Here is a 25,430-nt window from a genome sequence, read left to right as displayed (position 1 = left end):
GGAACGCGAACATCCCCATCTGCCCATTTGACAGCAGCAGTTTTGAAGAGCCAAGGACAGCAATAGGCTGCCACACTCATCTCTTGTGGCTGGTGATTGCTTGGGGGCTTAGGAACAGTATATGTAGATCTATATTGCCAACATACAGAAGGTTCACAGTCTGTTCATAAATGTGACACGGGTCCTTCTTTTTATCTTTTATTGGCTTTTTACACACACAAACACACTCTCTCTCCCTCTCTCCCTCTCTCTCTCTCCATTTCTTTCAGACAAATACCCCCTTACAAAAACAATAACATACATAGTGAGGTCTGGATACACAAATGATATATAAAAGCTTGGCGGCCTTGTTTCGGAGTCCATCATTGTTAATCCCAGGTTTGATGACATTATCTAGAAGATGCACATTTGATTCCTTTTTTGTCTCTGTTTTTTTTTAACACCAGATCCCCCCTGGTGCTGGCAAGTGTTCTCATAGCCACATAACACGCCGATACTCCAACAATATCTACATGCACCAGGACGCTATAGCTTCAGGGGGAGAGAGAGAGAGAGAGAGGGAGAGAGAGAGAGAGAGAGAGAGAGAGAGGGAGGGAGTAAGGCTGGAGTGGGTGAATAACAAAGAGGTCTTCCTGCCTGTCTCTCTTTCTCTTCTTCATGCTGCCGATGGCTGCAATTCCGAAGAACAAAGTCAAGCGCAAGCAAGATGGTGATCCCCTACCCATGTGCTTTTTCTCTCTCCACCTGCTCAAGCAGGGCCACATGGTCCCTGGGGAGCCGCACCTCCATCACACCTCACACCTAAACACCTGAGAGCCGAGATAACTAAGCCCTCCAGACATCAGATAGAGATGACGACAACAGATCGCATCTCTCATGCTTCAGCGGGGCTTCCCTCCCTTCAGGTTGATTCATATGTTTGTTAGCGGGTACCATTTACACTTACACTCAATGACTCTACAGGTATGTGCTCATTTCACTGAACACAAAGCTCCAACCGTGACTTCCCAATACAACCAAGGATGCTGTCTAGTCCTTTATTCCTCAATAGACATGTTCTATTTTTGAGTATCTAAGGCTCTCTTACTAACACAACCCCACGAGACATACTGTACTGGCAAGGCTCTTTGATTGAGGGACACACACACACACACACACACACACACACACACACACACACACACACACACACACACACACACACACACACACACACACACACACACACACACACACACACACACACACACACACACACACACACACACACACACACACACACACATTCATACACTATTCACCTGAGCCAGCACCAGTGCATTTAGATGTTCACATCCTTGCCTAATACATTATGGCAGAGTTGATCCTGGATCAGCACTCCTGTCCTGAGATGCTTAATGATGAATAAAGGACTCTGATGCTTCCAGATAAAGGCTCGCTGGAGCTCTCTCTCTCAGCCCCCAGCCCCCAGCCCCCTATCCCCAGCCCCCAGCCCCCTATCCCCTATCCCCTATCGCCTGCCCCAGCTCTGCTGAACATCTGTATGCAGACACATGAATAAGTCATAGGATGAGCTTCTGCCTCCAGCAGCACAGATGGCTCAAACTGGCCTCAGTCAGACTGTCTCAGAGAGGGGTCCTCCCAGCAGTAGCCTCCTTCACACAACATCAATTAGGAGAGAGAACCGGTCGTCTTGGCCCGAGAGGTCATACGGATGATCATGTGACAAAACAAGAGGGCATTATTGGCTGCATGCACTATTGTGCTAATCTGTGAGGGGGCATTTTTCATTGATGACACGCTGTCAGGCGGGAAAGTACAGGATACAGCCACCTTTCACTAGCGACCTTGATAGTCGCTCCCTCCCTCCCTCCCTCCCTCCCTCCCTCCCTCTCTAGCTCACTCCCTCCCCTTCTTCTCCCCCTTAGCAGTAGTATGTGAGAGGGATGTCTATATTTAGTTGTTCCACCAGGAGAAGCACTCTAGTAACAAGGCTGGGATGACAGAGTGAGCACCGGTGGCAGTCATAAATTCAGACCCGCCTGTTCTGAATTCTCTCAGTGCTTCCACTTTTTCCCTTCTCCTCCACACACACACACACACACACACACACACACACACACACACACACACACACACACACACACACACACACACACACACACACACACACACACACACACACACACACACACACACACACACACACACACACACTCTCTATGGGTCATTATCCTGAAAATGGGTCCAGTCTGAAAAGTAGGGCTCATCTGTTACAGGGAACAGACTGTCTCCCCCATGCCCACATGCAGACGCTGTTGGCTGGGCTGATGGTAGGCGTGGGATGGGGTAAAGGGTGGAGGTGACTGGTTCTAGGTCACTGAGAGTAGTGCGTGACCCAATTCTATTTGCCAGTGTCACCCACCGCTCCCACTACCTCAGGGGATATCATGTCTTGTTCCTCAAAAAAGAAATATTTTCAAATATTCACTTTCTACTGCATGGCACACACACTACCTACTACACACACACACTATCTACTATACACACACATACTACTACACACACACAATCAATTGTCTGTTATTCACTGAGTGCCAGTTTCAGTCCTATAGAATCAGTAATATTATCAGTGCCGTTTATCTTTGTGTTTCTCTCTGCTCAATGCATTCTGGTGCCTGTTACCGTACTGAGCAGTAGGAAGGGACTGCTGGTGTAGCAGCGAGGTGTGGACAGCACACACTGCCCTAATGGAGAATAGACACTTCCTGCGGTTCTTGAGGCATGTCAAGTCCCACTGGACCCTGCTGGATACACCATGCAGTCAGTCAAGCTGTTACTTCCCGGTCTGAGCACCAGGCATCACTGTTCATTGAGATTTGTTTGATGTCAAAAATGCCTATGAGACGCTGTTTAGGAGGGAAGTCCCTTTGGTTCGGAATGAGTAATAGCTATTTAGTGAAGTGCCGCTCAAAATAAACAATTATGTCAGCTTTTATCCTTCATTCTTTTACTCGATGCTGGCCATTAAAATCTTGTGTTGAGACACAGTGTCAGGCTTGAATGCGGTCAGATGATAAGCGGTATGCATTTGTTCTTTCAGTTAACCAACTCAGTGTCTGACAAATAATATTTAGACCACAAGTGTTTCATACCGAAAACGCTACGAGGCCCTCAGAATCGGAACTAGCGCAGCGGAATTGCTATTTGACGCGTTTCCTGCGAGTAACACGTTCCCTACGAGGTGAATGTTTCATAATTGGGAGTGTGAGGAAGATACAGATTGATCTGACCTGAGAGGCGTTTGGATAAGAGGGACCTCACTTAGATGTGGTATGCATGACGACATTACATCAATGATGGTGGAGATAGTCACTAAAACACTTCACTCCATTTGTCATGGATTCGATCTTAATGTTCTCAGATGTGACCACGGTAAGTGCAAGACAGCAATAGTCAATAATATATAGTTAGACTTGTTTAAGTTGTTAAAGTAGCATACAATCATCAGATATTTTAAAGTCCCGTTTGTATATGCAGACAGACTTGTTTCACTGGCCATCCATAATCAGATTTTGAGCACTTTGAGCGTGTGAAATTGAGAGGTATAGTGGAACACCCTTGAATTTATGAATGTGCTCTAATTAAAACGATCTATTGTTGAGTGATATTTGATTCACTGCTATTCTCTCTGCAAGAGGAATTAGAAGCAGAAGACCTTATTTGACTCAAACTAACTTAAATGACTATGGCCTTGGTGAGATTAGCCTACAGTTTAACAACTTCCTTCCTCGACAGAATTCATTGTTTCCAGTGCTGGCCTGACCGCTATTTATATCCCGCTGGCTCTCTCTGAATGAGCTTGCCATTTGCTGTGCAAACACACAGAGGCACTGCAAACCCTCTTCCATAAACGCCATGTTTATATATACAGTCAGCTCACTGAAGGGGAAAGAGAGAGGGGAAAGAGCGCCTCAGGAAGCATGAGGTGGCATTTTGCAGACAGGACAGAGCAAGAGACGTGGCAATGTTTTTATTAATGACATATTCACAGATGGCTTTCAGCGCAACCTAAACGCTGTAGAAGAAGTGGCTTTCTTAATGAACTTGTATGTGAGTCCAAAGCTTCAGTTAGACGGTTGTATTTTCTACCAGTGTCAGGCCATAGCTGCTATGAAAGATATCTGGGCTGCTTGAATTGTGTTTGAGCTCTGAACATTCAAAACTAAAACTATGTGCATTAATGACAAGAATGATACAGAAATGTTTCCGGTGTACTTAAGTAAACCTGTAGAACAAGCCTTTGTAATGTATTGCCTCTTCAACAGCAACTATTGAGAGGGACATAAATCAGAAGCTGGGGCTGACGGTGGGGTGGGGGTGTTGGGGTGCCTGGAGACATTATGGAGGTAATAATTACACATAGCCACACAGGGTGCTTATTGTGCTGCTCTGTGCTGCTTCTGGTGCAGTGTGGCTGGAGTGAGTCTCTCCACGCTCAGAGGCTCAGAGGCTCACAGGCTCAGCCCCATCATGGTGCACAAACGGGCAACATGGGGAGATCTGTGAATCCTATTGCCATGGCAACTAACCAACCCCCCCCCCCCAACCACCACCACCTCCATTTCCTCATGCTTCTGAGCTCCTAGCAGTAGTAATCCGAGGTTTCATTCTGCACAAATAGTGTGCGCTCGTTTATTACCGGTGGATCAAGTACATTGGTGGCTAAGTGCTATCTTTACATTTCATTAAACTGTAATTGCTCTGAACTCATTGGATTAAATACATCGATTTGTATAAGAATTGATTACTTAATGGAGTGCTAATAGTAAGACACTCTCTCTCCCACTTAAATGTTAAAGTAAACAACAGTCCTTCCTTGACTGTCTGGCCAGGTGGATTATGGGATAATGAGAGGATTGCTGATCCACTCATGTAGCAGAGAGCCGTGCTGTCCAACCACCAGCCCTGCCACATTACAACTGGTGAGTGACATCTCCATCCAGTTAAGGCTGTCTGATTAGGCTATCTTGGTGGCATCACGCTGAGGAGAGAATGTACTTTCCTGACAGGAAAGCAAACAAACAATAGCCTGTGCCTATTAATCTCTTTCTTTTCCTCATCCATTAATCTCATTCATCTCTCTCTATCTCTCTATAACTATCTCTCATTTATGCAGATATGTTATGAGCTGGCTGGATAGCGTGGGCTAACTGGAAGAGAGAGAGAGAGAGAGAGAGAGAGAGAGAGCAGGGGAGGGGTGGGCTTTTTCAGATCAAGCTCCTGCCCCGAGAGAATCCCCACAGAGATGAGCTTGTGTGAAGGCTGTCTTAACAAGTGCACAGCGTCAGCCAATCACAGCTCTTCGCTCCGCCACCGCCCCCCCTTCCTCCTCCGTGATGATGCGTCTCCAGAGCAACCACGCAGCGCTCGCAGCACACATGCTCCTATGCAGCCTCTCCTATCTCTGCTCGTTACAGACATACAGTATCTGCAGCACACATGCTCCTATGCGCCCTCTCCTATCTCTGCTCGTTACAGACATATCTGCAGCACACATGCTCCTATGCGCCCTCTCCTATCTCTGCTCGTTACAGACATATCTGCAGCACGTTAGACAGATTATCACTTCTCAAGCACATCTGCTCCCTGGCCTGGCCTGGCCTAGTGTAGGCTTAAGGGCCAGAGGTGATTTATGCTTTGTTTAACACTATGGGCTTTAGTTTACAGCTCCAACACGTATGGAGACCACACCTTTTCCCTTCATGGTGACAGATTAATGTGTCAAATAAATGTTTAAAGGAAAGCCCACTCACCTCCGGTCCTTGCTCCTGGACATGGCAGGATTCGCTGTCTCCCTCGGAGAAGGAGCCCGACTCGTCGCTGGAGTTGGTGCCGTACGACTGCTCGCACTTGATCTTGGGCCGCACCGGACCGAAGAGCGCCTCGGCGCCGGCGCTGGCCTCGGGCTGGTCGGCCGTCAGGCAGCGGGTGACGTTGGAGCAGGGCGAGGAGGAGAACTCAAACTGGGGCAGGCTGCTGCAGGGGGAGCCCCCGCTGCCGTCCTCCGCGTACGAGTAGGACGAGCAGGAGCTGGAGGTGCGGGTGCGGGTCTCCGGAGGGGGCGAGCGCGGGCACACTTTGATTGGCACGGGGCAGCTGGTGATGGGCCGCGGGCGACACGGCAGCAGTGGCGGGGGCTCGGCCGAGGAGGCGCAGCTCTGGGAGCTGGGGAGCGACTGGCTGGCCCCCGCCCACAGGCCCTTTGGTGTGAGCTCCGAGAGAGAGAGCTCCTTCTCCAGCGAGTTGCCCCCTGGGTAGGAGTGCGCCGGGGCCACCAGCCGCTCGCAGGCACCTGAGGACGAGAAGATGACACTGCGGCGGTCCAGCTCCGTCTCCTGCTTGCAGACTCCGTCGCAGGAGGCCGACTTCAACGACAGCCCCGCCGGGAAACCATCCACCTCGTTCTGCGCGGCGACAGGCACATCCTGCTCCCCCTCCGTGAAAGGCCTGTACTCATTTTTGTGGTCTCCCTGAGTGGTTTCTTTGTCTTGGGCACAGACAAGTCTGTTGGTGAATAGCTGCTGGGAAGTGTTGGGCAGACCAGGCAGGTCCACGCTCCTCTTGAAGAGAGAACGAATGCACGTGGGGGACTTGCTGCTCTTGGGTCGGTCGACGGCCATGGGACTGTGCCCCTGGCCGTCCAGCTCCATCTCCGCCGAGCCGTCGCGCTCCCCCTCCTCCTGCTCCTGCTCCTGCTCTTGCTCCTTCTTCTGCTCCTGCTCCTGCTTCTGCTCCTGCTCCTGCTCCTGCTCCTGCTCCTGCTCGTCACCAGACAAGCACAGGGCAGTCACCTCCTCTTCCCCCCGCGGCTCCACCTTTATCTCCGTTACAGTCGGCCGGATCGAGCTGCTCCCGCTGCTGCTCTCCTTGAATGTGCTTGGAAAACCTGAGGTACTGGTGTGTGATGAGGAGGTGTCGTTATTGTGCTTGTTGCAGGCCCACTGGTACTTCCTATACTTGGGGCAACGCGGGAGGTCCGAGGAGCCGTGGTGCCTGTCAAAGTCAAGTCGCCCGTCGGCGTAGTCCTCGTCGACCGTCGCTGCCGCCACCAGCCCGTCCTCGTCTGGCCGCCGCAGGGAGTTCAGGGCCTCGCCGCGCCGCCGCGAACGCGGGGACCTCGGGGACGTGGACACGGCGCCGGCCTTGGACGACGGCGAGGACTCGGACTGCATGCTCTCGTCCTCGGAGCGGTCCCCCTCGGGCGCCGCCTTGCGGCAGAGCAGCACGTCGTTCTCCTCGCTCCGCAGCTGGGCCTCCAGGAAGCGAAAGCAGGAGTCCTCCAGGTTGTGCATGCGCAGGAATTCGGCACAGCGGATGACCTCCTGGATGTTTTCTCTGCTGAGTAACAGCTTAGCAGTGTAGGCAAACTGCAACAAAGGGGCGAATCCCCTGGCAGTGACCTGCGAAAAAACAGGGAAATTGCCAGCATTACCATCAGCACTGCCATTGTTCAGAGCACTTGGAGTGTGCTGAGACAACCCGACAGCTCTAATGACCATAAACAAACACTGTAAAGTACCAGTTAATCTTTTATCGGGTCAGCACCGAACATTCTATACAGCAGTAAATAAAGCGCTGCACTATGGGCTGCTGATAGGTTGTGTGTCCAGCCCATTTTCATAACAATAACCCCCCTCATGACATTCCACCCCCTGGCCTGGCACTGTCTGTCTGTCCCCGGTGCCAGGCCAGGAGGGATCGCTGGGACTTGTAGCCCTGCTGTTATAAGGCAAACACAACAGTAAGGGTGGGGTGGCGCTCCGTGGCAAGCCTGGATGAGATTCCCTTTTGGTCAGTGCCATCACATTCACCATTTCAAGGTGAAGCGCGAGGAAAGCCTAATGGTTTCTAAGTCTCCAGGATTATCTCTTGTGTCGGCCATGAGGAGCCAACTGGGGAAGAGGCTGGGTGGGTGGGTGGGAGGGAGGGAGGAAGGGGGGGGGGGGGGGGGGCAGCCTTCTATTTGGACTTAATGCCGGATAATTAGGTAAACTCCTGAGCCTGCAGAAGCTTTGCTGGCCCTCTGAAGCTATTAGTAAAAGGGGTGGGGGAAGAGAAAGAGAGAGTTAAGGGAGAGAAAGAGAGAGAGAGAGAAAGCAAGAGAGAGAGACGGTGCTGGCCCTCTGTTTCACACTGTCATGTGGAATTCCCAGAGCTGGGTGTTTGTGTGTTGGTGTGTGAGGTGCTGCTGAGTTGAGATGGCCACATGGCCTGATGGGCCTATGATTCACAGCTGCTGGCAAGAAATACACTACGTCAACATGCTCTCATCACAGTGTGCTAGGTACTCTCAGAAAACATCTCTGATCTGGGCCGGTATTGTTCGCTTGACAAAGCCCCCACTCAGAGACGGAATGATGTAAGGTCTTCCCAGTGCGACTTAACTGGTGCTCGCAAATGTAGGGAGCGAGGGGAACAATGTGATTTTAATGAGCAGGGAAACGGCCCCCGTTTACAGTTTGTTTACGTCTTTTGTTGGAGGGCGAACAGCACAAGATGAATTTCCTTGGGTGTGATGATATTCTCTCTCTCTGAGCCACACAGAAGCAGCGGCGGCGGCAGGAGCTGCAGACTCTCACTGAGACTGAGACTCTCACTGAGACTGAGACTGAAACTGAGACTCTCACTGAGACTGAGACTGAAACTGAGACTGAGACTGAGACTGAGACTGAGACTGAGACTGAAACTCTCACTGAGACTGAGACTGAGACTGAGACTGAAACTGAGACTGAGACTGAGACTGAGACTGAAACTCACTGAGACTGAGACTGAAACTGAGACTGAGACTGAGACTGAGACTGAAACTGAGACTGAGACTGAGACTGAGACTCTCACTGAGACTGAGACTCTCACTGAGACTGAGACTGAGACTCTCACTGAGACTGAGAGGAGACTGAGACTGAGACTGAAACTCTCACTGAGACTGAGACTGAAACTGAGACTGAGACTGAGACTCTCACTGAGACTGAGACTGAGACTGAGACTCTCACTGAGACTGAGACTGAGACTCTCACTGAGACTGAGACTCTCACTGAGACTCTCACTGAGACTCTCACTGAGACTGAGACTGAGACTCTCACTGAGACTGAGACTGAGACTGAGACTCTCACTGAGACTGAGAGGAGACTGAGACTGAAACTCTCACTGAGACTGAGACTGAAACTGAGACTGAGACTGAGACTCTCACTGAGACTGAGACTGAGACTGAGACTCTCACTGAGACTCTCACTGAGACTGAGACTCTCACTGAGACTGAGACTGAGACTCTCACTGAGACTGAGACTGAGACTGAGACTGAGACTCTCACTGAGACTGAGACTGAGACTCTCACTGAGACTGAGACTGAGACTGAGACTGAGACTGAGACTGAGAGTCTCACTGAGACTGAGACTGTGCCAGGCACCCTGCTAGTGCGACAGGATTTCCCCCTCAAAATCGGGCATAAAAAAAACACACAGAGAGGATTGTGGATTTTTCCATTTGGAAAAACAAGCGGTCCATGCACACAGCACAACACAAACAGAGAGGGAAAAGCAAGCCTGTGGCCCCTTGAGTCATTCTACAAGTGCACATTCATAGTGCTTCACTAGGAGAAGAGATGGGAGCTAGTTTGTCATCCAGGGGTTCCGCAACCCGACAACCAACCTTCAGTCACACGAGTCATTTGTAATCTCTAGAATGATGAAGTTAATAATAATAAATAAATGATTGAAGGAACGCCTTGATTTTTTTCTGTATGACGTGTTTGACAATAATGGTTATTAAAATGTACAAGCATGACAAGAGATGGGAAAGAACATGTGTTCTCACATCAGAATGCATTTGACTGGTTTTGTCTGCTTCACTCAGACAAAGACTGCTGCGGTCTGACTCTGACCCTAATGGCCTGAGAGTCTGGGTGGCCTGGGTGTGTGTGTGTGTGTGTGTGTGTGTGTGTGTGTGTGTTTGTGTGTGTGTTTGTGTGTGTGTGTGTGTGTGTGTCTCTGTGTGTGTGTATGTGTGTGTGTGTGTGTGTGTGTGTCTCTGTGTGTGTGTGTGTGTGTGTGTGTGTGTGTGTGTGTGTGTGTGTGTGTCTGCTCTGGGTGTACTCTCCAGTACTGGCATCTTGGAAAAGCTCTCTACTGTGCTCCACAGCCCGCCTGCAGCACAACAGGACCAATCAGTCACTGCTGAGAGGAAGCTGCTGACTCGTAATCTCTGTGGGGGGATGGAGAGTGTGAGCGGGCGTTTGTGTGTGTGTGTGTGTGTGGTGTGTGTGTGTGTGTGTGTGTTTGAATGTATAGGGGGAGGGGGAGAGGCATTGACTGGCTGGCTGTGCTCTGTTTAGCTGCTGCATACGAGCCGCTTCTCAAGCTACCACAGAGGAGAGAGAGAGAGAGAAAGAGAGAGAGAGAGAGATAGAGACAAAGAGAGAGAGAGAGAGACAGAGAGACAGAGAGAGAGAGAGAGAGAGAGACAGAAAGAGACAGAGAGAGAGACAGAGAGAGAGAGAGAGAAAGAGAGACAGAGAGACAGAGAGAGAGAGAGAGACAGAGAGAGAGTGAAAGAGAGAGAAAGAGAGAGAGAGAGAGAAAGAGAGACAGAGAGAGAGAGAGAGAGAAAGAGACAGACAGAGAGAGACAGAGAGAGAGAGAGAGAGAGAGAGAGAGATTGAAACAGAGAGAGACAGAGAGACACAGAGAGAGAGAGAGAGAGAGAGAGAGAGAGAGACAGAGAGACAGAGAGAGAGAGAGAGAGAGAGAGAGAGAGAGAGAGAGATTGAAACAGAGACAGGGAGGGGAAGGAGGAAAGAAAGATGGGAAGGACTGATCTGAGGCCAGCTGACAAACTTCCTGGGTCATCCTGGGGGCCTGTGTTTGTATGATCTCCAACACGCGACGGCCAGATCCAGGCAGACAGCGTCTGTGGAGGTCACAGGCTTAGAGAGGGAGCAGTGTGGGTGGGTGGGTGTGGGTGTGGGTGGGGGCTGGAGAGGGACGGGACAGGGCTGACAAACAGGCTGGCTGCCGGAGCAAAAGTGCTGAGCGCACTCCGCATCTATTTTCAGCTTGCATCAGCAGCTGCTGCCCGCAGGAGTGCATCTTTATGGGTGCCCTGCACCATATGTGATTACTCCAGTGTCTCTACCAGCAGCACCACAGCCAAATGAACATCACTGAGGGTGTGTGTTTGAGTGTGTGTGTGTGTGAGACGGACAGAAATGGAGAGAAATGAGAGAGGGAGGAAGAGAAAGACAGACAGACAGACAGACAGACAGACAGAGAGAGATAGCAAGGGGGGGTATGAAGGCATATAATCTGAAAGAGTGAGATCATAGGAAAAAGAAATAAGAATGACAGGGGGAGAGTGAGTGTGTAGTAGTGACTAGTGTAAAAACTATGGGTCAGTGAAACACAGTGGTACAATGTAAGAACAAAAACGTATCTCAGAAAAGATAAATCAGATTGTGAAGAAAACAGAAGAAGAAAAAAAAACAGGCCAGAAAAGCAAGTCATTAGCGGATATCGTTTGACATATGAAGCGTTCCAGCCGTTAGCAGCGCTTATTGTGAGCTGTGAGGACAAAGGGACAAATTAATCACAGTGACAGATCTGGGCCAGTTTATGCTAATGCGTGTTCCTAGACCTGGCCTGGCAGAGCTCCATATCTACATAGGCTCCGCATTATTACAGCACAGGAAATGATATGATCCCCACACCACACAGCTTGTCAACTCAAACATTTGGGAAATGGACCCCCTAAAAAGCGCTCGCTCCATAAACAGGTTATAAATACCACCCCCTCCACCCCCTAAATCAGCCCCTTCACTTCCTGCCGTAGTAGGAGATGGCTAATTTATGCAAATGCACTCGGGTGAATTCCTGCATGTCATGCATCTCAATGAGGGGGAAAGGCATGACAATGGGTCTCTCTCTCCTACAGCGCACAGGAAAACACACACCGCCCCGCCTGGCCTGCAGACGCTCCCGCCATCCCAAATCTGCTGACTAACCCCCTGCATCACCGTCACCTTTCACAGGCTCATAAAGAGGTGCCAATGCTCACCGCGGTGTGGCAGGCAATTCTGCCATTTTGATTTACACACAACGGCAACTGGGGAAGATTTTTTTATATACAACAACTTGTCTAAATTTCATGTTGCACCATACATTTGAGGCTAGAAATAATGTGTGTGTGTGTGTGTGTGTGTGTGTGTGTGTGTGTGTGTGTGTGTGTGTGTGTGTGTGTGTGTGTGTGTGACACGTGGTGCTACTTTGCGTGGCCATGAGGAGAGTAAAACCTGCCTGTAGTAAGTGATTACATGAGATACTGTAGTGTGTAATCCGCTCCGAATGAGCTTACTGTCCGCGGCTAGACACAGTGCAGGACACGACCCTGCTGTCGTCACGCTAAGGACTCCAAACGCTGACGGCCCTGGAGCTCTCACTGTGGCCGCAGGTGAAACAATCAGACGGAAAATGACATTCCTGAGTTTGACAGGCCTTTTAGAATCCAGATAAGAAACGCAGAGAGCAGGTGGCCTGGTGTTTGCTAGTGGCGCCAGACTAACAGGCAGGTTCACAGCCCGTGTGTGTGTGTGTGTGTGTGTGTGTGTGTGTGTGTGTGTGTGTGTGTGTGTGTGTGTGTGTGTTTGTGTGTGTGTGAGTGCATTAACTCCAACTGGATGACAGTGAGGATCACCCATTACAGTTCCACTGGGGAGTAATACCCAGAAGCCAAGATGTGAGCAGCATGAGTGTGTGTGTCAGGTAATAGCAGTATGAGTGTGTGTGTGTGTGTCAGGTAATAGCAGTATGAGTGTGTGTGTGTGTGTCAGGTAATAGCAGTATGAGTGTGTGTGTGTGTGTCAGGTAATAGCAGTATGAGTGTGTGTGTGTGTCAGGTAACAGCAGTATGAGTGTGTGTGTGTGTCAGGTAATAGCAGTATGAGTGTGTGTGTGTGTGTCAGGTAACAGCAGTATGAGTGTGTGTGTGTGTCAGGTAATAGCAGTATGAGTGTGTGTGTGTGTCAGGTAACAGCAGTATGAGTGTGTGTGTGTGTCAGGTAACAGCAGTATGAGTGTGTGTGTGTGTCAGGTAACAGCAGTATGAGTGTGTGTGTGTGTCAGGTAATAGCAGTATGAGTGTGTGTGTGTGTGTGTGTGTGTGTCAGGTAATAGCAGTATGAGTGTGTGTGTGTGTGTGTCAGGTAACAGCAGTATGAGTGTGTGTGTGTGTCAGGTAACAGCAGTATGAGTGTGTTTGTGTCAGGTAACAGCAGTATGAGTGTGTGTGTGTGTGTAAGGTAATAGCAGTATGAGTGTGTGTGTGTGTCAGGTAACAGCAGTATGAGTGTGTGTGTGTGTCAGGTAATAGCAGTATGAGTGTGTGTGTGTGTGTCAGGTAATAGCAGTATGAGTGTGTGTGTGTGTCAGGTAATAGCAGTATGAGTGTGTGTGTATGTGTGTGTGTGTGTCAGGTAATAGCAGTATGAGTGTGTGTGTGTGTCAGGTAACAGCAGTATGAGTGTGTGTGTGTGTCAGGTAACAGCAGTATGAGTGTGTGTGTGTGTCAGGTAACAGCAGTATGAGTGTGTGTGTGTGTCAGGTAACAGCAGTATGAGTGTGTGTGTGTGTCAGGTAATAGCAGTATGAGTGTGTGTGTGTGTGTGTGTCAGGTAACAGCAGTATGAGTGTGTGTGTGTGTCAGGTAATAGCAGTATGAGTGTGTGTGTGTGTGTGTGTGTCAGGTAATAGCAGTATGAGTGTGTGTGTGTGTGTGTGTGTGTGTGTGTGTGTGTGTGTGTGTGTGTGTGTGTGTGTGTGTGTGTGTGTCAGGTAATAGCGGCTGACTGAGGAGAGAGACCCTTTCCATGCTGAGCCCAGAAGTGAGCATAAGCACCAGCAGGCGGACTGTGACAACACACGGCTAACCTCCCACCCCCACCCTCCTCTTCCTCCACCCCTCCCCCACCTCCAGTGAGCTCGGGGGGGGGGGGGAGGGGGGCGATGGAGGGACAGGCTCCTGCCATCTGTCTAATAAGCTGTAAATGTGTGAGAGTCGGTCGCTCGGCTGCGGCTGGGTGTTTGTGTCAGCCTGCTGCCGCTCCGTTTCCGCTCGGCTGCAATCCCCAGGATTAGTCTGCCCTCAGCAGGTCCCGACCCAATCAACAGTCTGCAGAGGTGGAGAGATGGCACCTTTTAGCTACAGTGCCCCCTAACACACTTCACCTCCCTCTCCCTTCCCTTCCCCTCTCATTCTCTCTCTCGCTCTCTCTCTCTCTCTCTCTCTGTGTTTTTCTTGCCCCAACTGCTCCCCCCCCCTTACCTGCCTCTCTCCCTGAGCAACACTCGGCATGTCTGTAAAAGGCCAACGTCAACAGTGAATTGAGACACGGGGCAGTGGTGTTGAGACATGGCTGATGCTGACAGTGGAACAGGAGGTGGTTCTCAGGGAAGCCCCACAGCTGATCTACATGAATGGCTTGGCATGTTCTCACTGAGGAAAGCAGAGGGTGGGAGTAGCCACTGCCCACTGGGGCAATACCTCCTCATTCTTTAGCCCTTCCTCCATGGCATTAGTGCTGCTGCAGGAATCAATCACCCTGCAGACTGACCTCAGGCCTGCTAGATGGAAGCTACCACACCGAGGGAGTCAGGGGAAAAGTGATGGAATATGCAGTGAGCAGTTACATAGAGCTATGTGTTTGATGATGAGCATTAATACTGACAGAGAGGAATACTCTCAAACATTATAGCCCAATCGTATGAAGACATGAACTAGTAATGAACGTGTTTAACTGATAGCTTTTAAGTGTTATGATGCAATAAGTGACTGATCATTATTGCATACATTATTTTGAGCCATTAAACGTACTGCATAGCAGTGCATAATACGAAAGTGAGAGAATGAGCAAGAATGATGTGGAACAGCAAGAATGTTATCTTGAATGATTACGTTTCTGGCAACAATAAACTATATAGTTTGTTGTGTATCTTTCCTCGGAGTGAAAATGTAAGGAGCTATAGTTTGTTGTGTATCTTCTTCGGAGTAAAAATGTAAGGAGCTATAGTTTGTTGTGTATCTTCTTCGGAGTAAAAATGTAAGGAGCTATAGTTTGTTGTGTATCTTCTTCGGAGTGAAAATGTAAGGAGCTATAGTTTGTGGATCCGGTGACGGTACACTGATGGTGTGAAGCAGTGGCTGTGAGATACGTTCTGTGGTTTTCAAACCTGTTTACAGAATATATAATAGGTGTGACTTTAAAACATATATTCTTGTGATAAATTTGAGCATGTTGTGGAATTTACAAGTATACACAAGCAACACTATGAGCTTCAGTGTGTAACTGTACCTTTTTTGAATTTGAAAAGTTTTGAAAAATATGCGCGTATGTGCGTATATATAAAATGTAGGATCATTAGTTGAAGGCAAGAGTATGTTTTAATACAATACTAAATATAGACACATATAGGCGTAAAAGTATTAACATTTATAACAAGACAGGATCATGTGGATTGGTGAAGTCTGGGTATATGATATCGTTGACCAAAAATCAGTGAAAAAAACAGAAGAAGAAGAAGAAAAAGAAGAAGAAGAAGAAGAAGAAGAAAAAAAAAGAAAAAGAAGAAGAAGAAGAAGAAGAAGAAGAAGAAGAAAAAGAAGAAGAAGAAGAAGAAGAAGAAGAAGAAGAAGAAGTAAACTTTGACAAACACTAAGGGCCCTAATTTGATAGATGCGCACCGTGGGTTCTAATGTGCAACAGAGAAGGGCATTGTGTGAAGCTATTTTGATTAGTAGGGCACATTCATTTGGTCATTTCATAACATGCGCACAGAGCTAAGTGTCTTCAAGGGAGGACCGGCGCCTCGTTTGGGCGTGTCTAATCCAAAAGATAGGCACTGCATGGGAATTGTTTTGTGGAAGGCATTCTGTAATTTTCCTTTTTGAAATGTAACCTGCAACTTGGTTTCCAACGTCTGACACGGGCATCTTATCTAATCTCTGCACAGTGAACAGCATAATATTGACCATTCAGTTACTAAACTGACTGATCATGACCGATTAACTCTACAAAATATGCTACCAAATGGCTACGCTACGTAGGCTATGCAACTACGCTCAACATCACCAAAAAGTGACTCTCTCAGTTTAGACCACTAATGAAAGCACCGTTCTCCCATTTACCGTTCTAATGTGTCTTAACGTCTCTCAGTATAGTGGCAGTTAAGAAGGCCAAAAGTGAGAAGAAGCGCACTTTGTCTACAAATGTGATAATTCCGTAAAATATTTGTTTTGTTTTCACTTTTCATTAAATATGTCTAACACTGATACTGACACTGACAGTAATTTAATTCAATTTAAGTTGACATTTCTGTCCAAGTTCAGTAATGTTGCTTGATGTAGAGGCACCAAGAGTTGTTGTAATAGTGATAGTGTCATGCGAGAATCACCATTATCATATAAGTGGCCTACAGTAGTAATTATCTAATGTCTGTACGATGTAGGAGGCCAGGTAAATAAGAAGCCTTGTCAGATGCTCAGTATTCACTTCCTGTAAATTGTCTCCTAAACATCTTATTTCCTCTCTCTGGCCTGCTTGCTGCTCACCTGGTTTGTGTTGAAGTTGCGAGCACATAAAGGGATTTAATCAAGGTAGACGCCAAATCATACCATCTGATAGTTTCCTAAGTTTCCTAATATTTTTTTTCGCCATTTGGGATTCTTCACTTCACTCTGGATATGAAATATTACATGTGTTTCATGGCCGCCATCGCTGTTTCCTAAAAATGATTACCGCAAATTCATATTGCCATTGTTTTTTTGGGATCAATACTTTCTCTCGCTCTTATGTTGGAGTGTGGTTGGAACTCTTTTGCCATTAAACTGTATTTCATTATTTAGCGAGAAAATGCTTTAAAGATGACCTTGATGTTTTTGGTTTAATATTGATAAGCGCATATACAGCACTTTCTTTTCTCTTTAGTTTCCCAGCGCATTAGACCCTAAATAAATAAGGCTACCCTTCCCTACTAACTTCTTCACTCACCTTTCCACTATATTCTACATAAATCATTTCCCTGGTATCTTATGTAGTTTGCTTTCGTGCATGTTTATTAGGCCCATAGGCCTATATCTTAAATAATGTGAAGACCACGGCCATGATTACACATTGGCGCTTTTAACTGTGCTGGGCTTCAATCAATTCAACACGACATATTCCATCATTTCACAATGACAATTTGAATATTTGTATAACATGCTCTGATGTCTGCTGGACTTGAATCAAACAAATGATAGGTGGCTTGTCATCACAGCCTGACTCCTCCCATTGATGTTGCACCATTTGCCTCTATTATTACATCACACCCGTAGCTCACAGCTCATTGGCCTATGAAATTAGGGCCCTCTATGAGGTCATAATAACGGTGTAAATACCATGTGCCAGGCAAGACAGGGGGACTAACTAGACAGACGCATGAATCTGTTATGTCACTAACCCTCCTTCATCACATTCAGTTTAGCTAATGGCAGAAGGCAGCCAGAAACAGAATGGTGCGTGTACCTTCGCACATATTGGTCACGCATAACATTGTTTGCTCCCCATCATGTCAGCCATATACGTATCTGACGGGGAGGAAGAATGAAAAACAACCCACGTGCCAAGTAGGTCACCACTAGCCCGCACCGTTCAGGGCAGCCATGGGGGCAGACACAGCGCTTACACACTATTTCATCATGTGCATTAAAAGGGTGTGAGCCCATGATCTGATCCATGCAGATTTCACCAGAACCAGACTAAAACCACCCTCCATCCTCCCCCAGCACGCACGCACACACACACACACACACACACACACACACCCACACACACACACACACACACACACAAACACACCCACACACACACACAAACACACCCACACACACACGCACACACCCACACACACACACACAAACACACACACACACACACACAAACGCCCCCCTTCAACCAGTGGCCTCGCTGAGTTCCTTTGAAGTGCCTCTTGTTTACATACATCTCAAAGAAAAGGCAACTGCCCTGATAATATATGCAAAATGATCCCAGCAAATCCTCCCTTTCTGCGTGTTTCTCAGGAACAAAAAGAGAAAGAGGAGAAAGAGAGAGAGAGAGAGAGAGAGAGAGAGAGAGAGAGAGAGAGAGGAGATGGAGGACTAAGACAGCGCTCAGGCAAAGAGAGCTTTCTCTCCTCTCCTCCACCGCCACTTACAAACGCCAATCCACAGTTTCCTGCCTCTTTGTTGGCGGAGAAAACAAGCCATTTTGTGTTCTATTTCATGATCTGATTCTGAACAAAGGCCTGATTAAGCGGCGCCCAGGCTGGTTGCGACGAGCGCGGCGTAAAATAGATGATGTCACTAACCCACTGCGGCCCCTGCGACTTGAGAATAACAAGGTCATCTGGGAGGGGGAGTGGGGTGTGGGAGAGGGGCGAGAAGGGGGTGGGCTGGGGGGGTGCTCTTTGTTTCACGTTTCATCTGCAGTGCGCTTTTCCCCCGACTGCCAGCACAGATCAAACCCCTACCTCTTCCCTCTTTCCATCGCTCTGCCGACCCCCCCCCCCCCCCCCCCCCCACACACACACACACGCACACACACACCTCTCCCTCTCCCTCTCTCTCTCTCCCTCCCTCTCTGGTGTCCTTTGTTGCACATAGGTGGCAGCGTTGTGTGCAGTAGAGGGAGGCAGGTAGAGGCTAGGAGCGTAGCCAGACATGCTGCTGATAATGAGGCAGGTAGAGGCTAGGAGCGTAGCCAGACATGCTACTGATAATGAGGCTGAGGCTGAGGCTGAGGCTGTGCTATCTCAGCCCTGGTGTTAGCCCCCAACAGAATGCCCTTCTGCTCATTCGCATTCACTCCACACGGTGGAAAAGAGAGACAGAGAGAGAAAGAGAAAGAGGGAGAGGAAAAATATGTCAAAGATGATAGGTCTGTGAGAGAGTATTGAATGACTGTCTACAGGAAGTGCAGCTGTGTTATGTGATATGTGTAGACCAGTAGATGAATACGAGAGGGCAAAAAGCGCCAGAGAGCAAATGATGAGAGAGAGGGGCAAAACCAAGAGAAGCTATTTCCATCTCTCAGAGAGACTAAGCAGTGGGCCTAACCCCTTGCCCTGCTGTGTGTTGTGCAAATACAGAACACATGTGCGTGAAACAATCTTGACCCCAATCTAAACTCAAAGCTTCCTGTTTTCATCAATGTCAAAAACCCAATGACCTCATTGATCTCCCTTAAAAGAAGAAGACACAGTGAGTGTGTGGGAGGTGGGGGTGGTGCTCATCACATGATATCACACACTGAAATTACAGAATGACAGGATGGCAATCGCACAAATGTTGCCATCACACGTCGCACTGTTCCTGCTTGTAAGCTAAATGAGTGACAACCCTCATTAAAAACCCCTCTATGAAAGAGAGAGAAGAGGAGAGTTGTCGACGCCGCATGTGTTAGCAGGGTAACACGTTCTTCCTCCCTCATCTTCCAGACGCACAGATGTGTGCTCTCGAGGCTCTCTCTGGTTCTCTCAGTGAGAGACGTCACCTTTCCGCGGGGTTCACACTCGCACCTGAGAGGCACAGGAATGCATGCATAATTCATCCGGGAGACGAGGGAATGAGAACAGCGCCTTTGTTTTTTGTTGCTTTGTTTTTTGTTGGCATGATCAGTCCTCCAGGGTGGTGTGTGTGTGTGGGGGGGGGGGGGGGGCTTATGAGCACGGTGGTGAGACAAGCACATAATGCTTCACTTGACTGAGGATGAGAGTGGAACGTGCAACTGCTTCTCCTTTCCATTAGACTTGTGTCTGTTGGAGGAAGAGGAGGAGGAGGAGGAGGCGGAGGGCGATCTCTTTGTCTATGCTGGGTGAAGTACAACAGACAGGCTGTGATTAATGTATGCTACCCAAGACCTGGAGCCCAGGCTCCTGTTGTTGAACTCCACTTATGCAACCCTGTATGCCCCACTTTTCACTATGTGTCTTGTTTGTATGTGTGTATGAAGGGTATGGGCCATCTGTGAGCATCTATGTAAATATGTGTGTGTGTTTAGGGGTGTGAATATCCATGTAATGAGTGTGGCTCTATGTGGGTGTGTACATCACACACACACACACACACACACACACACACACACACACACACACACACACACACGCATGTACGCACGCATGAACACACACACACTAAACTGTTTCAGTTCTTGTTCTTGAAACAGTTCTTGAAACGGGCCTTTTTTATTGAATACATTAGTCAAACCTTTTCAGACAATACTAGCAGCTTTTTAGACATAGAGCTACTGTGGCAGTGATAAGAATATGCATATTTGTTTGTGTGTGTGTGTGTGTGTGTGTGTGTGTGTGTGAGCGTGCTGGGGGAGCAAGTGGGAGTTGATGCTGTGTAAAGTGTATTTGACATGGGTGTTTGTGATGTTAACCATACCTCCTCTGGCAGGCTGAGCACCAGGTCATTGTCGGCTTGTCCCAGCAGCGCCTGGAGGAAGTACTCGCTGCAGGCGGCCAGCACGGCCCTGTGGCCGCGGAACTCCTTCCCCTCCACCAGGACGGTCACATCGCACAGGATGTCCTGCTTGCGCTGGTCGTTCAGGCACAGGAGGATATTGGTACAATGAACCGTCGACTCATACACGTACATCGGGGCTTCAGGCTTTTCATCCACGGACATTCCGCTCACACCCTGAGGAGAGCAGACACACCATGATGGTCAGTTAACCCAGAGCAGCTGAAGACACACACACACACACACACACACACACACACACACACACACACACACACACACACACACACACACATTTATAATGTACACACACTAGCTCAGACAGTCACTCTGAGTGTGTGGTCGCAGGCTTTGTCCCAGCTGCAAAGCACCATGATTCGACACTTGTGGGTTCGCTTCAGCATAAATAAATACACTCCCACACAAGTCACACTCACATATGCACTCTTTCCCTCTCTCCCTCTCTTTCTCTCTCTCTCTCTCACACACACACATACACCCAGAAACACACACACAGCAAAATGCAAGTGATATCTATGTAATCCCACACATACGTACATCCATCCATACAGGCTGAGGCAAGCAAAACCACAAACGCTTTCAGAAACTTGAACACAGCTCTCACACACAAACAATGTCAATCACACATCTGCATGTTGAAACACAGACAGGATATACCCTCCAAAAAAAAAAAAAATGCATTTACTCAGTGCAGAAAGATGGTCACGGTGGTCAAGCATAGACAGCTTATCTACAACTATAGCAGAATGGTAAAGAAAGATATGCATCAGTACAGCTCATGAAAACACTCACTGACTCCAAATCTTAACAGACCACTGCAGTTTCTTAAATCACCGGCCATCGGATTGTTTTCGATCTGTGTGTCATTTAAAGGCCACTTGGAGGTGATAGTAGTAGACAATCAAAATGACTGGACGTCTGGGTTGGAGAAGGGTGACAATCAAATATAAGGATAAATATGTGCATGCCTTGAAAATATGTCTACAGCGTTATTTAGAAATGGATATTCATGCGCACGCCCACATTCAGATGACCGCCACAGAGACAAAACAGCTTCATGAAAAGCACATTAGAAAACATCTGATCTGTGGGAGAATATCAGATTTACAACAGCGCTCATCACATGAGTGTGTATGTGAGAGAGACAGGGAGAGAGAGAGAGGGAGAGAGAGAGAAAGGGAGAGGCAGAGAAAGAGAGAGAGGCCGAGAGAGAGAGAGCGAATGGACCAGCAGCCGATGTCCTGCCAGTCTACTTTGCAGCGAAAGATGAGTGGGTTGACTGACTCCACTCCCAACAGACACATCACATTTTGCAGACATAAAACATGAAACGATAAATCTGTCTAAGGGTCTGTTTACTGTCTAAAATCTATTTCCAAATCTATTTTGTCCCCTTCCTCTGCGCTCACACATCCCAGACTGGGTGCACATCTCCCCTCGTCACTGGCCAGCCGCGAGCAGCAGTCCTCCGCTGTGACACGTGGGCACCCTGTTGATCAGCGCACCGCTCACACATGGGCCCTCAGAGGGGGGGGGGTCTGCAGGGGCGAGAGAGGAGTGGAAACCCTCCTCTGCAGACGGAAAGGCCTCACAGCTGCGAACGGAAAGTCTCGAGCTGAAAAATGGAGGCTCTTCCTCTCTTCCTCTCCCACAGCTCTGACACGTATATGTCTGAGGATTACGGTCACAACTACACCCACTCAACCTGCAACAGTCTGACGTCTGACAAGCCTGAAAGGATGAGACACTTGATCAAACCCGCTAATAAGGTGGTGATCGACAGTCTGACTCTGGCGTTTAGTGCATTGGAGTGGGCCTTGAATAGGTCGTGAATCTGGCCTACACACACTGGGCAGAGGGACACGGATGGTCGGACGGGTCTGTTTTCTGCAGTGCTAGACTGAGAGGAAGGCTCTTGCGTCAGACAATCAGTCACATGCATAATCTGCAGTGCTGTTTGGAAGAGCCAGCTTTTATCTGTCAAGATAACCAAAACGTCTTTCCAAGCAAAAGAATCCTCTACTTGGGACACAAGACAGCACGAGACAGAGACAGTGAGAGGAAGAGAGAAGGGGAGAGAGAGAAGGGGAGAGAGAAAAAGAGAGAGTCATCTGGTCTTGGTGGTTTTGTCCTGGGGAGAGATGGCAGCTGTGAGGGCAACCCTGAATGCTTTCCATCCAGACGTCCACAACGACCGTCTGAGTGGACGCTCCAATTACAGTTTCCTCCTTGTTTGTTCTCCTGCAAACATGTTGCTGTGGACCTCGTCAGATATTCCAGATGTGGTTGCACGGATCATAACCATCCAAACACAAAATGCCTATTTCAAGGGGAGGAATGTGCTCGTTGCTTTGCTTGTACATCAGATGCCTATTTTTCTACTGTGTCCAAAAACGCAAGGATCACAGACATGCTCACAAACACAAGCACACACACACACAGATACACACACACACACATACCACAAATGACTAGTTTCTGGTTGGGCTCTGATTGGAATTGCTGAGGGATGCAACAAGGCAGGTTTTTTCACTCCGTTTCTTCTTCTTTTTTTTTTTTTTTGTTTAGAGGGCAATTTGTCTTTGCCTCCTCCTGCGAACGGAAGCAGCTAACCGGCTTTGTGACGAACACTCCTACACAGATCAAATGTGAGGCATTGTGATGAGTTTCCCACACCGCTGACAGACAGTGCTCCACTTTTCTGGGGCTCCAGGGCTAAAGCTGCCTTCTCCGAGAGAGAGAGAGCGAGCGAGCGAGCGACAGAGAGAAGAGACCTGCGAGGCGATGATTAGAACGAGAATGTTCCACTGCTTGGCTCAGAAGCCCTTGGCCACAGGCTGGAGAAACTCCAGCGCTGAATGCTCGAGCACACAGTCATGGCTTGGACTCGCTGTGTGCCCTGAAGCCCAATCAGAAACAGCAATCAGAATGCACAGAGAGCTTAAGAGTAGGTCTGTTTACTTCCTAAACTTACACTATGAAGGCAAGGCTGACTGTTACAGTGTCACACTGGGCTGCTGCAGCCTGTCCGTGATCATACGTCACTTCATTTGGGCTCCAGTGCAGCAATCCAGTGCACTAGTGCCAGTCACCTCCACTGGCATAGGGTTGGGTCGTGTCTGGGTACTGGACTAAACATAAACATACAGACCCATGAACAGCCATAGACACACACACAGAGCATAAAGGGTGACCCTCACAGCCCTGACACACACCTCCCCCATCAGTGATTCAGCCCGTAGTCAGACAAGCTTTATGAATCATCCTGGCCATACAGTTAAACGCAGCCAGCGTGGCCCCCTTTACAGCGGAACAGCTATGGCGGCTGTGCTCCTCCAGAGCCGGGGGAGAGGAGAGGAGCGGCAGGAGTGACAGCCTCATGAAGGCTGCCGTGATGGAGCGCTGCGCTGCGGTGCGGTGCGCTGCGGTGGGGTGGGGTGGGGGGAGCCGCTCCGTGCGGAGCCGTGCCGCACGCTCTGACTGAGGGGCTCAGCCACGGAACAAAGACCCTGGCGCTGCCGAGCCCAGCCCACGGCCCAAAAGACTGACATCACACACATGACATCATCTCTCACTCCACCCACGGAGCACCTCCTGGTGGATGCTCCTCAGGCACGCCTCCTTGGACGCTAATGTGCTAATGTGCTGCATGTTTTGCAGTGCTGATGCAGGGGCAGAGAAGCAGACGTGTTAGCACACATTACTGGCATAACAGGCGTTAGCCTGCTGACAGCTTCATGTGAGAGGGGGACTATTTTTTTTACATGGAGCGCCATGGTGGGATGCATCAATATTTGCCAGATTGGCTCCTGAGCCTCCTCCACGTCCTGTGCCTGAAGATTCCAGTCTAGTGTGCAGCGAGACGTTTCCCTCGGATGCACTGACACAGAATCAGACTTAATGGCTCATTACGTTTAAGCTCCACTGGGCATTAATCACTGGGTTCTATGACTAATCCTGTTGTTCCATAGAGCCATCACTTAGAAAAAATACAAGTGAGGAAAAAGAGGGCCAGGATCCAGGACATGGGATTTTGCATTTTATTCTTACAATAAATACTTTAAAACTATTATCATTATTATTATTATTATTATTATTAGTAATAGTAGTAGTACTAGTAGTAGTAGTAGTAGTAGTAGTAGTAGTAGAATTGACATTATATGACTTTGCATGTGTATCAAATAGTTCAAATAGCTTTCCAGTCAGCGCTATATAACCCTGATGTATGTTGGTGTGTATGAATGTGGGGATCAGCACGTGTGTAAACTGAACAATGATAGTGTATATAACTATAAACTATATATATATATATATATATATATAACTATATAACCCTGATGTATGTTGGCGTGTATGAATGTGGGGATCAGCACGTGTGTAAACTGAACAATGATAGTGTATATAACTATAAACTATATATATATATATAACTATATAACCCTGATGTATGTTGGCGTGTATGAATGTGGGGATCAGCACATGTGTAAACTGAACAATGATAGTGTATATAACTATAAACTATATATATATATATAACTATATAACCCTGATGTATGTTGGCGTGTATGAATGTGGGGATCAGCACGTGTGTAAACTGAACAATGATAGTGTAAGAGCACACAGTCAGAGCCTTGCACATGCAGCCAAATATTTACAATGATTCTTTCCATAGTCTCGTAGTCATAGTAACGGCTGTATCAAGTCACCAGTGTGCTGGGCCAAAATGAATCATGGCACAGGAGGAAAACGCATAGGAGGAACAGAAACACCAGCACTCTCTGATGATGTTTTGAACATGGTTT

General features: G+C 48.3%; 1 protein-coding gene across 1 annotated transcript in view; it reads right to left on the bottom strand.

Moving 5' to 3' along the window:
• The window catches only part of bach2b (BTB and CNC homology 1, basic leucine zipper transcription factor 2b), a 70,997-nt gene that overhangs the window by 7,267 nt on the left and 38,300 nt on the right, over window positions 1-25,430 (bottom strand). Inside the window, exons 2-3 of the mRNA XM_042709921.1 lie at window positions 20,530-20,784; window positions 5,817-7,463 (exon numbers count right to left, since the gene is read on the bottom strand). Of these exons, the coding sequence (XP_042565855.1) occupies window positions 5,817-7,463; window positions 20,530-20,772 (1,890 nt within the window). The 5' untranslated portion in view covers window positions 20,773-20,784. The remainder of the gene's footprint in view (window positions 1-5,816; window positions 7,464-20,529; window positions 20,785-25,430) is intronic.

This window comes from Clupea harengus, chromosome 15, assembly GCF_900700415.2.
Source record: "Clupea harengus chromosome 15, Ch_v2.0.2, whole genome shotgun sequence".
Classification (NCBI taxonomy): domain Eukaryota; kingdom Metazoa; phylum Chordata; class Actinopteri; order Clupeiformes; family Clupeidae; genus Clupea; species Clupea harengus.
Note: the sequence above shows the minus strand (reverse complement) of the source record. Positions and strands in the feature narration are given on the sequence as shown.